Source organism: Lactuca sativa, chromosome 9, assembly GCF_002870075.4.
Source record: "Lactuca sativa cultivar Salinas chromosome 9, Lsat_Salinas_v11, whole genome shotgun sequence".
Classification (NCBI taxonomy): Eukaryota; Viridiplantae; Streptophyta; class Magnoliopsida; order Asterales; family Asteraceae; genus Lactuca; species Lactuca sativa.
Window position 1 is genome coordinate 29,087,140 of NC_056631.2, and position 12,247 is coordinate 29,099,386.

The window sequence follows — 12,247 nt, forward strand, 5'->3', positions numbered from 1 at the left end:
ACTGTGGTTCCCACGGGTTATAAACTAGTATCTTAATAAATAAATCTTAAATGTTATTAAATGCTTTGAATGGGATGAAGAAGCACTTTGGAAGATTTGAAGAATCGAAGCTAGGAGCATTAGGACTACAAATCAGTTTGCTTTATGATCGTGTTTAACAATTCCTTTTTGATGTTTTGATGTTTTTATTTACTGATTATGGGGTAAAACCGTAAAACCCTTTTGCTTTCAATAGAGTAGATGAAACCTTAAAGATTTGTTGTGATTCCTTTAATCAAATTATTAGTTTTATTTAGTTTAGTATGTTTGTTTGGTTAAATTATGTATATGTTTTAGTTGATATCTTTGTTGCTTATAGCTGAGTTAATAGAGTCTAGAGGACCAATCTGGTTTTGTTGGCTTGAATCATAATTGTTAATATCCAATGATAATTATGACCAATGATCAACCAAATCCAAGAGTTAGGTTAATAAAGTTGTTAACTTTAAAGTGTATGAGTGTAGATAACCAATCATGTACATATAATTGATTACCATGACCATTGCAATTAATTCACTAATCGAATCTCTATTGATGCGAACTTAATAATAAATGTTTAGATAGTTAATTGCACAACTGTTATGTTGATTGTCTTAATAATTATAATGTTAGTTAATCAAACAAAGATACTGACTAGGATAGAAATCGATGAATAATTACTAATATCCATTGCAATCTATTGAAATCCACCATAACTAAAATGTGTAATTGAATCTATATGAAAGGATCATTATTTCTCTTGTCTCTAAATCTAATCTCTAGTATTGTCTTCGTTTAATTAGTTTTAGTTGAGTTTAAGTGAATTTAAACAAAACCCCTTTTTTTACTTTACTATTTATTGTTTGATTAATATTTGAATTATCCAATTTAAATCATTCTCGTTCCCCTTATGCTTGACACCATTTACTACTTTAACAATACTGCTACACGATTATGTACAATGCTTAGTGTGTATTTTAGTTTACTAGTGATAAATTATGATTTATAAATTTAAAACTAGTGCACATAAAAAAACACGTCATTCAAGGTTTGATGTAAGAAATATTGTGAGACCATAAAATTTCATATTTTCAATTAAGAGATTAATAGGGTTTTGACATTTTTATTTATATTCATAGGTAACACTTGAATTTTTAACCTATTTGTGAAACATGAAGGAAATATTAGATATCTAGCTTTGGATTAAGGTGAACATATACCCAAAGTACATGTCCCTTTTACTTATTTGAGATGTTTTGAGTATGTTATAAACTATATATATATATATACTTGATTGTATTTGGCCTTATGACATTTGTATGCATTGCATGAAGAAGAATTTTGAATATGTTTGAAATGAATTAAGTAAATTGGTTTGGAAATTTTTTGAGCTTGGTCTGGAAAATGGTTTAAGAATCCTTAATGCGAATTAATTACATGATGGAATTTGAGAGTGCCCTTGATAAAGAAGTGACGCCTTAAAGGAAAATTGAACAAGAATCCTAGGTTAAAGGGAGTGACTCTAACTCCCTTGAGTTAGATGTAAGCAATTTCCTAATCTCGTAAGCTATAAGCTAAGGGATGGAATTTACAATTCCATTCCAACAAGGTTATGGTAATGGTCACATGACTCTCTTAAAAGTTTACCTAAAGGAGCGATTCCTTTTGTTACATGATCTTCGTGTTCATAATTTGATTCATATGTTGAGTCAATTGCAATGGATTGGATTATCGTGAAGTGTCAATTCGAGTGGAGCCTAGACCATTTATACTTTAGAAAGTGAGAGACTTATTTGAGAGTATCAAATTGGGATGGGTTAGGTGTATATGCATTACATCTATAATTATGAACATATCTACTCTTCAACTTATAATTTCCATTGTGAAATGATAAGTGAAATGATGAATGGTTTTGTAAATGACTTGTGATATAAGGACATGATTATGAAAAAGATTCAATATTTTGAAATACTTTTTCAAATTTTTTTGGAGTCTAGACTTAGGAAGTGGGTTATTTCCATTACCCAATTCCATTCAACAGTCGGGTTTCAGTATTACTTAATAGGCTTCCCAAACCTAACGTATTATTTTGACATGTACTCATAGATGAAGTCGAAAAACTTATTTAGAAATATTGGACATTTATAAATCCATGATATGTATGGGTTATCTAAACTATTGTGAAGATATTATGATTGAACTCTCTCGTACCTAAATTGAATTTAAAACTATATTTGACCAAATTCTGTATTGGTGTTTTCAAGGAAGTAAATGTTTTTAAAATTTGACTAAATTTTTTCTAAAGTTTTTCTAGCCCTTACGAGGGGTGTTACAAATAGTTGACGGATCTCTTGTAAATTTACTCCTCGATTTATATATGATAATTAACAAATATTATCTAAGGTAAGCTATTTCAATGACTATTAATAATATATGCAATAGAGTTTTGTACGACGAGCTTCATAACTTGTAACTCTGAACTTTTCAAGAAGTGACCAACTTCCTTTACATAATAGTATAAATATAGGTAAGCTATATTGATTTATAAGATATACAACACATAAGGTCATACAATGTGGTACCCCCAAACAAGTTTTCAGTGATGAGGTCGGTGCTGGGGGTGGTCCGGCCACACCACGTTGCGAGTAGCTTGGTCATCGAAATTAAAGAACAACCTTCTCAACTCGAAGAACAAGCTTCTCATCTCAATTCAGTTTTCTCACAATGTTTTTTCCTTGAATATTTTTGTCATCTAACAAAGTCTTGATAGAACCGGAGACCCTGGTTTATGTGGCTTTAATATTGCCGATACTAAACACATGGTCATGGGTCGATCAAAGTCTTCCAATACTATACACATGGTCACGAGTCAATCAAAGTCAAACATTCAAACCCAACCATGCTACATGTACCGTCACTTGTGATAATGAGCGTTAAGCGAACATATAATGTGGCATGTTTCTCTACTAATGGGGTCATGAACCTTAAATGAGCAACTAAACATAAGGATATATCAAGAACAATGGGTTGTCAATCGCAACAGCCTCCCCTCATTATAAATCATCGATCTCGTTATCAAATTCTCTCACATGTTAAATTAGAATATCATAGATTCTAAGTATGCAAGATTTTCCATAAACTTAGGGTTGTGGTTGAGTACTGTTGGGAATGATTGGTCATAATATTATTTAATGTTAAACATGTAGGTTATCTAGCTTGTTTCTTAATGGGAAGTGATCTGTATACAAAATGTATACAAAACCTTTTGTCATACACAACTATTTATATTTTATAAAATTGTACAATTTGTGTACTACTTTCTAACACATAAATTGTTGTCTATGAAAAAAATTGTTGTGTATGAATGGAATACCATTTATTGTCCTCGAGGCAATGGTGGAGATGTTGCATATAATCTTCCTCCCGATCCAACTCCAACTAGGAGTCTTAAATTTGCTAGACATGTAAGTTACTTGTTCCGATGAATTATGTTTTTATTTTGAATATGTTGTTAGTCCACTAATTAACTAAAACCTTGAGGTAGCAAATTGAAGAATCCCTTTACCTATATATCATGTTTGATAAAAAAGAGCAAACATACAAATCAGTTGGTCCTAATTACATGACGATTTTAACTTGATTTATAGGAAACTTGGTCAATGTTCACATCCAATGGTAAGAAGAAAGAAGTTAATTCCATATATTCCATGTAAACTTTAGAATTATTGACAAAAAAGTAAATATTTGGAAACTCCCCGTGTAACACCCCAAAGTTTGGAAAGTCAAGAAAAGAAAGAAGACCTCAATTTTAAGGGGAGACTCGGTGAGTCCTAGGAGGGACTCGGCGAGTCCGAGCGGGATCCGGGTCGAGGTGTAAGCGACCGACTCGGCGAGTCGGCCAAGGAGACTCGACGAGTTGGGTCTGAACGAGGAAAACCCTAAATCCGGGACTTGGAGCCTATTTAAGCGTCTCATTCTCCTTCCTAGGGTTCCTTTACTGCCTCTCTACCCCAGAACACCAAACCCTAGCCACCATATCTGTTTTTGAGCTAGATCTTGCCTTGAAGAGTGTACTAAAGCTTGGAAAAGGAAGAAAGGCTTTGGAGGTGCAAGAAGGGACTTTAGATCCGGGATTGAGAAGACATTTCAGACCAATTGGAGGTAATAAGCTGTTGCTTGGAATCCCTTTGCACCTAGATCTATTCTCATGTGTGAGTTTTGGACATTTTGGCATGATAAGTAACCATTTCGAGTTAGAGGTCCAGATCTGAGGTTGCTACCTCAGATCCATGTTTGTTTTGGTTTAGAATCCCCTAAAGTATCAGCCCTTGGTATGTTGAAGAAGTATGTTGCCATAAACCCTAGTTTGAATGTGTTTTAAGCCTAGATCTCTTGATCTGCACGTAAAGTTTGCCACTTTACGTGGGGGATAGGCCTTAGAAGTATGGATCTATGAGTTGGAAGCCCTGCTTGGCTCGAAAAGCCACTGCATGGATTAAGGACTGAATAGACTCGGCGAGTCCTTCGAGTGGACTCGGCGAGTATCTTGAAGATGAGGAGGAACTCGACGAGTGGGATGAACAGCTCGTCGAGTCGGATGAAGTTAGGCATCAACTCGGCGAGTTGGAAGAACAACTCGACGAGTTGGTTGAAGATTGCCTTGGACTCGGCAAGTCTATTAGTGGACTCGGCGAGTCAGGTCGCGAAACCTCAAACCCTTCGAGTTGAGACTCGAATCAGTGAGTCGGGTGGTGACTCAGCGAGTTGGACAGGACAGGACTTGGAACTAGTTGGACTCGGCGAGTCATAGAATGACTCGGCGAGTCGAGTCGCGAATAGAAAGACCCTGAGCTTATGAACTCGGCGAGTCATTAGGAGGACTCGGCGAGTAGGGTTGACCTAGAAGGTTGACTTTGACCAGAGTTGACTTAGTTGGCTGTCAGACTAAGTGTTATATGTATATTGATAGCTCGGAGAGCTAGAGGAGCAGCGGTTCAGGGGATTGTCGAGTAGCAGCCAGAGGTTTATCAGCAGAGCTCAGCAGTCCAGGTGAGTTTCCCTTCAGTAGGAACGGGTCTAAGGCCACAATGCCGGCCCGTTTAGCTAGCAGTCAGCTTCGGACCTCGATCCGATGTAGTAGTTAGTATGTTTGATGCCTTCGTGGCTCAGACAGGATATATGTGTTTATGCCAGTTGATATGTTTATGCGATGTTTAGTCAGCTTCGGATTTCGGTCCGATGTAGGGGACAAGGTCCCAGTCAGCTTCGGACTTCGGTCCGATGTCAGCTTCGGACTTCGGTTCGATGTAGGGGACAAGGTCTCAGTCAGCTTCAGACTTCGGTCCGATGTCAGCTTCGGACTTCGGCTCGATGTAGGGGACAAGGTCCCATTCAGCTTCGGACTTCGGTCTGATGTAGGGGGCAAGGCCCCAGTTAGTCCGGACTTCGGTCCGATGCAGTGGGCAAGGCCTAGTATGTGGTTTATATGTTATTGTGTGGTATGTGGTAGATTGGGGGAGCTCACTAAGCTTCGTGCTTACGGTTTTCAGTTTTGGTTTCAGGTACTCGGTTTTCAAAAGGGGAGCTCGAGAAGATTGCAGAGCACACACCATAGTCAGTTAGCCTTGGAATGTTTGACTCTCATAATGATATTATGTTTTGAATTTAATACTCGATAGTTATGTTTGACTTATGATACGTTTTTATAAATCTAGTTTTAGTAATGTTTTTAAAAGAAGTTTTTAGTCGTGATTTTTGGGTCGTTACACCCCGATGATTCATTGTCCTAACATGAGAGCAAGGTCTACTTCATGCCCCAGTGATATTGGATCTCTCATTACATTTTCTTGATGGTTATTTCTTGAATCATGTGAGCCATCCCCAAAAAGTCGACGTGATTTGTTTTTCCCTTTAGCATAAATTGAAAAGGGATTGATTGCAGCATTGATGGCAGCAACGTTTGGTGGTGGTGAGAAGGCCGGCATAGCTTTATGCATGCGGTGGATTTGCATATATATGGCCTCCAAGTGCTTTGTGGATTGGTTAAGCAGCTTGTGCAAAAAGTGCAATTGTATCTCCAACTTTGTTGATGTTCTTCGACAGTTGTGGTGGAGGTTATTACGTCGTTGTAGTTTTCTTGATTTGGTTCCACCGAAGGCTAAAAGAGCAACAAACACACAAAGGGAGAGAGAAAGAGAAAGAAGTTTAGAATATAATATTTACTGTATATTGGGAGTTGGCATGCAACTTATATATATATATATATATATATATATATATATATATATGGTTAGGTTATTTTGTTTTTACTATCTATTGTGTGCATGTATGATTGATTCTGGACCAATCATTTGAGTTATTTTAAGAAAGTAATTAATGCATATTACATGTTGAAAATATAATGGATATTAATTACATCTTCAGCATTTAATATGCATTAATTATTTTCTTCAAATAACTAAAATGATTGGTCCAGAATTAATCATACATGCACACAATAGATAGTGAAAACATTTGAACCTAACTCTCTCTCTTTCTCTCTCTCTCTCTCTCTCTATATATATATATATATATATATATATATATATATATATATATATATATATATATATATATATATATATATAGAAAAGTGAATATACCCTTAAGGGTATATAAGCTTAGGTACCCAAACTCACCATAATACGTTGTTTTGTTTGATATATTCATTATAATTTTCTTAAACTTTAATCCTTAACTTGATTTATTTTCAAAATTTTCAAATTTTCAATATTATCTTCCTCTTACATCATATTTTTTGACGAACACCTACTAAGTTATATATATTATAGTTGAAAATGAAAATTATGTAAGAGGACGATAAATGCGAAATTTATAAAAATCTTTGAAATAAATCAAGTTAGAAGTTGAATTATAAGAACATTAGACAATTACAATGTATATAAATTATACAAAACGACATAGTATGATGAGTTTGGGTACCTAAGCTTATATACCCTTAAGGGTATATTCACTTTTCCATATATATATATATATATATATATATATATATATATATATATATATATATATATATATATATATATATATATATATATATATATATATATCAAATTCTTTCCGAAGTGTTCAAAAAATCTATTTATTTATCAAATTTGATTCTGTATGTTAAATACACAATGGATTTTTTTCCATGTAAAATAAATATAATATACTATATGATTTCACAGGTATATAATTAAAGTGATAGATTGATAGTTCATTATATATCACAAACTTAAAAAATATGATCGTTAATGTAGATACTTAAGAACAATTCGTCACAATAGTCCATATATTTATCAAATAACGTAGATATAAATTAAAAATGTGTTTAACACGTCTTAGTTAGCTGAAAAACTATCTTATTTTTCAAGGTTTTTTTGGTTTGTCGTGTTTGATAAGCCAAAAACTCAACTTTTAAAAAACTACTTGGAGTAGTTTTCAGAAGTTTTTTTTACAAAATTTTCAAATATAACCTTAATTAATTATAGAAAACTTATTTTGGAAAATATCCGTTTATATAATTTTATATCTTTCAACTATTTTATCAGTTAGTTTTTATCAAATATTTTTTTTATCAGTTAGCTAACAACGAAATTATTAAGTAGCAGCTAGCTTTTTAACTAGAAGCTAGTGTATCAAACGCAACCTAAATATATAAATCACTGCGATATAATAATTACAATGTTTCTTAATCTTACAATTAACATTGATATGTACCAAAAGTTTTAGGCCTAACAGTAGACATCATGGCCGACTCTAAGGTTGTACGACCAAACACACATGTTTCGTGTATGGGGGCCCAATTTTTTATGTACTAAAGACATACAGTATATAGGAATTATCGACATAATTAAATTCCGTTGGAAATTTGACTTAAGGCTAACAACGACATATCAAACGACAAAATTATGTAGGGAGGCATTAGCTTATTTGGAATCAACTGGCTTCTCTCGCTCTCTAATTACCATCACTAATATTTCGTTGATTATTTGTGTATCATATGTTCTTCTGTTTTTAATGATAGTCAATACTATAATTCTTGATGATCTACTAGGTATCAAATCGTATGACATGATTAATGATTTTTGCTTCTACATAAAAAAATTAAATTGATAATTCATTTTTACTTTTCGCACAAAATAGGGGTAAAAATGTCAACTTCGTCCACCCTTACAGTTGTGGCTTCGTGATGCTTCAACATGTACGCCAAGGAACGCTAAAACGAAATTTAAACATAGCTTCATCCCTTGTTATAGCCAAAATTGAACGGACACAGCTTGGTGGAATTAAGAAATCATGAACTACGACCTGCATGCATAATTAAATACTTCATTGCCTCATCGCAACCTTCGCGACTATATATATCTTCTTATCTAGCTTGTTTCAATGTCGTTACGTTAAAGAAGGCTAACTAGGACCTGCCGGAAAATGAAGTCACCCATCCTTCCTCTCCCTTCAGGTTCGCTAGGGATTTAAACTTCTAAATCGGAAGCTCCAATGCTCTCGCTCGAACAACTTGAAGTCTCCTTGCATGAGACTATGTACCTTTGATCTACTCATGTAACTGTTTGTGTTTCAGCAAAACACTTTACATGAGAATTTAAAAAGAAGACCAACACATTAAAATCTATGTGATCTGCTTGAAACTCGCACCATCAACTTGAATCGCCATTTTATTATCGAATAACTAGTTTAAAATTAACCGATTCAATTTATCATCTCTTATCTCTCTTTAGCTCTCTTGATAACTCATGCAAATTAAATTAAATACGTGACCACATTATCTCCGCGGACATTTGTCAGAAATACATCAATCACCTGGATCTGTTCTCGTTATACAAGCTCAACCCTCAACTTTCGGTGTACTCTCATATTGCCTTAGGTAAACTTGAACCAATTCTCCCAAAGATATACCTATAATTAAGTTAACATCAAACTCTTTGTAAATATATTGTCAACAAAATGAATTGAAATATAGTATATTATGAATAACAGGGTCCTCCAATATGAACAAAAAATGTTAAAAAAAAAAGGATTTAAAAGATTAAGAAAATATTGTTTTCTTAAATAGAAATCAACACAAAGCAGGAAGAAAGAAGTTAATTGCATATATTCCATGTAAAATTTACAATTATTGCATGAGAAAGAAAGTAAATTAGTAAACTCCCCAAAAAAATTAGTTTGAATTTGTTAGAAGAATTTTCTAGTAGTCGTAATCTTGTTCCCCGGCGATTCAACTTGTCCTAACCTGAGCTCAAGGTCTACTTCATGCGCCGGTGATGTTGGATCTTTCATTACATTATCTTGATGGTTATTTCTTGAATCATGCGAGCCATCCCCAAAAAGTCGAAGTGGTTTGTTTTTCCCTTGACCGGAATTTGAAAAGGAGTTGACTGTTGTGGTTGTGGTGGTGGTGGCGGCGCTTGGTGGCGGTGAGAAGGCCAGTGTAGCTTTATGCTTGCGGTGGATGTTCATATGGCCTCCAAGTGCTTGTGCATTGGTGAAGCCTCTTTTGCAAAAAGTGCACTCGTATGATCGACTTTGTTGATGCTGTTCTTCAACGGTGGTGGTGGTGGTGGTGGAGGTTATTGCGTCGTCGGAGTTTTCTGGGGTTGAGTGATTTGGTTCCATTGACGGCTAAAAGAGCAGCGGAGAGAGAGAAACCAGGGCGGATGGAGATGGTAGTGGTCAAGTGATGAATGAATGAGTTATGAAAATCTTAGGATTTACTGTATATGGTAAGTTGGCCTGCAGCTTATATATAGATAGATACCATATTCTTGCCGAAGTGTTCAGAAAGAATCTATTTATTTTGTCAATTAAAATGGATTCCAACCATCCTAAAATCTGAAAAAATCTTGTGTTTCTATTTTAAGAACACAACTAGAAATACGTTATGTTTCGATCTAGGTTTTGAAAAGTGATAGAAAAATACGATGACCCTGAAGTGGTATAGAAAATATGAAAAACGAAAAGTATTACTAGCGTTTGTACAAATATACATTTTGAAATATATAAAATCTGAAAGAAATATTTTTATAGTTTAAAGACACTTTAACCCTCTCAAAACGATTAGTTTGTATACAAATTAAAACTAATGACAAATAATATAAAACATATGTTTTTATTTTTTTGATTTTGTGATTATATTATTTTGCTTTAAAGTGGAGTTTTATTTTTCTATTTTTGTTTAATGTAAGATATTTGTATTTAAATTCAATAGTACAAAAGAAATTATGTTTTTATTGATTTTCGACTTCCAACGCTGCACTTTGTAATTTTTGCTCAAAAGACATTATGTTTTCATTATTATTTTTCACTTTTAGCAATTTTTAGATTGTATTTTCTAACACAACATGACAAACAGGATACCTGTTAAATTATCGAAATTGAATAAAATTATAAAATACAACAAAAGATATTACATTTGCTATAAAATTTATGTCATAGTTATATAGTGATTCAATTGACACAATCCAAAGACGGCAACAAAGTGGATATAAGATAATACGAAATATATTGTTTGTCTGTATATGTTTTGTATATGAATCAAGTACAAAAAAGTTCACCCGTATCTACGTATCTCCCATTAATATCCACACAATAAAAGACAAGATAAACAAAGATTTCATAAAAACTCTTTCATTTCCTCATTGTATCTCATTATATATTTTCAACATATATCGATAACAACAAATAAAATATTGGAGTCCATCCAGCCTCTTTGGTATACTCGTCAACAACATCATGATTCAGCTAAATTTATTGTTTTTAATTCTATCCTTTTAAGTTTTATTTAGTGATCGATAACAAATACTCATCCAACCAAATCATCGGCTTCGTATATGCGGAAACATCAATAATGTCACAATCATGTCCTTTCATATGTACCAACAAATCTATGTGAACTGTCTCATATTGTGTTAACTTTCGACCACATCACAACTAAATTCAGATCAAGTTAGATGGTCAGGTGTTTATTAGGACTTTTAAAACATGATTATTCATGTTTCAAACAAATAATTATTGCATTTAAAGTTATAATAATCAAATTTATTACAGCTGTGATTATTTATGTTTTAAAAACAACCAATTTTGTATCATTATATAACTACAACAAAGCCGATAACTTAAAGTTAAGTAAAATTACTTCCCTTTAATTTATCCATATATTTTTTTTCATAGTTAATGACATTGTAGGAAAATAGGTAATTCTTGAAATTATATATGATAGACTTTTTGCAAAAGATAAACTTCATCAAAAAATAACTTATAAAAAGCATTGTATAGTTTGTATAATTTTTCATATCTTAAATTCCGGATATAATGTAAGGATACGTTTAGACATTCTGTTTATTAGTTTTCAACTTATTAGAGTTTAAAAATACTGAAATAGTGAATTATATAATTATTGTTCTGTTTATTAGTTTTTAACTTACTAGAGTTTCAAAATATTGAAATATTGAATTAAATAATTGTTACAACTTCAGTCGATATGAACATCTCAAAAATCTCAAAATTACTGTTTTAATACAACACAATATTTAATTGTGTGTTTAATTTTACAAAAATAATTAGAAAAACTTGGGTCAAACAGTCCCTAGGCATAAGCTACACTGTTGGGCCGGCCGTTGACAGCCCACTAAACGTTAGAATGCCTTCCAAAACACAAAATGTGTGTCGTTGATGATTATTTGATTGTGAAATATATTCTGGATCATTTAAAAGAAAAATCATATACCTTTAGTAATTATATTCGACATTTTCTTCTACAAAATCTGATACGTTTCATTAGAGATTTATGCACCTCACATGATTTATCTTATTCTAACAGAAATGATCTTGCTGAATATTGTGGAATAACGAAAAATATGAGAAACATATGTCCAGACTCTATCGTCTGCGGTTTCGACTCCCAATTTTCCCAAGTTTCTAAAAAATTTTAGCGGTGTTTTATTTAGTTTTGATGTAAACTAGGTTACAACCCGTGGGAACCACGGGTAAAAAATTTATAAAAAAATTATATTATTAATAAGAGTTAAATTTGTTTAACACTTTTTCTATTCATTATTTAAAATTAATATTAATATATATTTGTAAAAAAATATATAAATTTGAATAGATGCTATATGACACATAAAACGAAAGTCTATTGATAATTATCAAGTTTATGTTCATGAAGCAG

The 12,247-nt window shown here is 32.9% G+C and overlaps 1 protein-coding gene across 1 annotated transcript; it reads right to left on the bottom strand.

Moving 5' to 3' along the window:
* Window positions 1–9,252: 9,252 nt before the first annotated feature.
* Window positions 9,253–9,693, bottom strand: LOC111907456 (probable transcriptional regulator RABBIT EARS). Its single transcript, XM_023903224.1, has one exon. The coding sequence runs from the start codon at window positions 9,691–9,693 to the stop codon at window positions 9,253–9,255; it is 441 nt and encodes a 146-aa protein (XP_023758992.1).
* Between the last annotated feature and the right edge of the window lie 2,554 nt (window positions 9,694–12,247).

Bases quoted from the DNA above. Each gene is read 5' to 3' on its own strand.
- LOC111907456 (XM_023903224.1), bottom strand. From the start codon at position 9,693: ATGGAACCAAATCACTCAACCCCAGAAAACTCCGACGACGCAATAACC.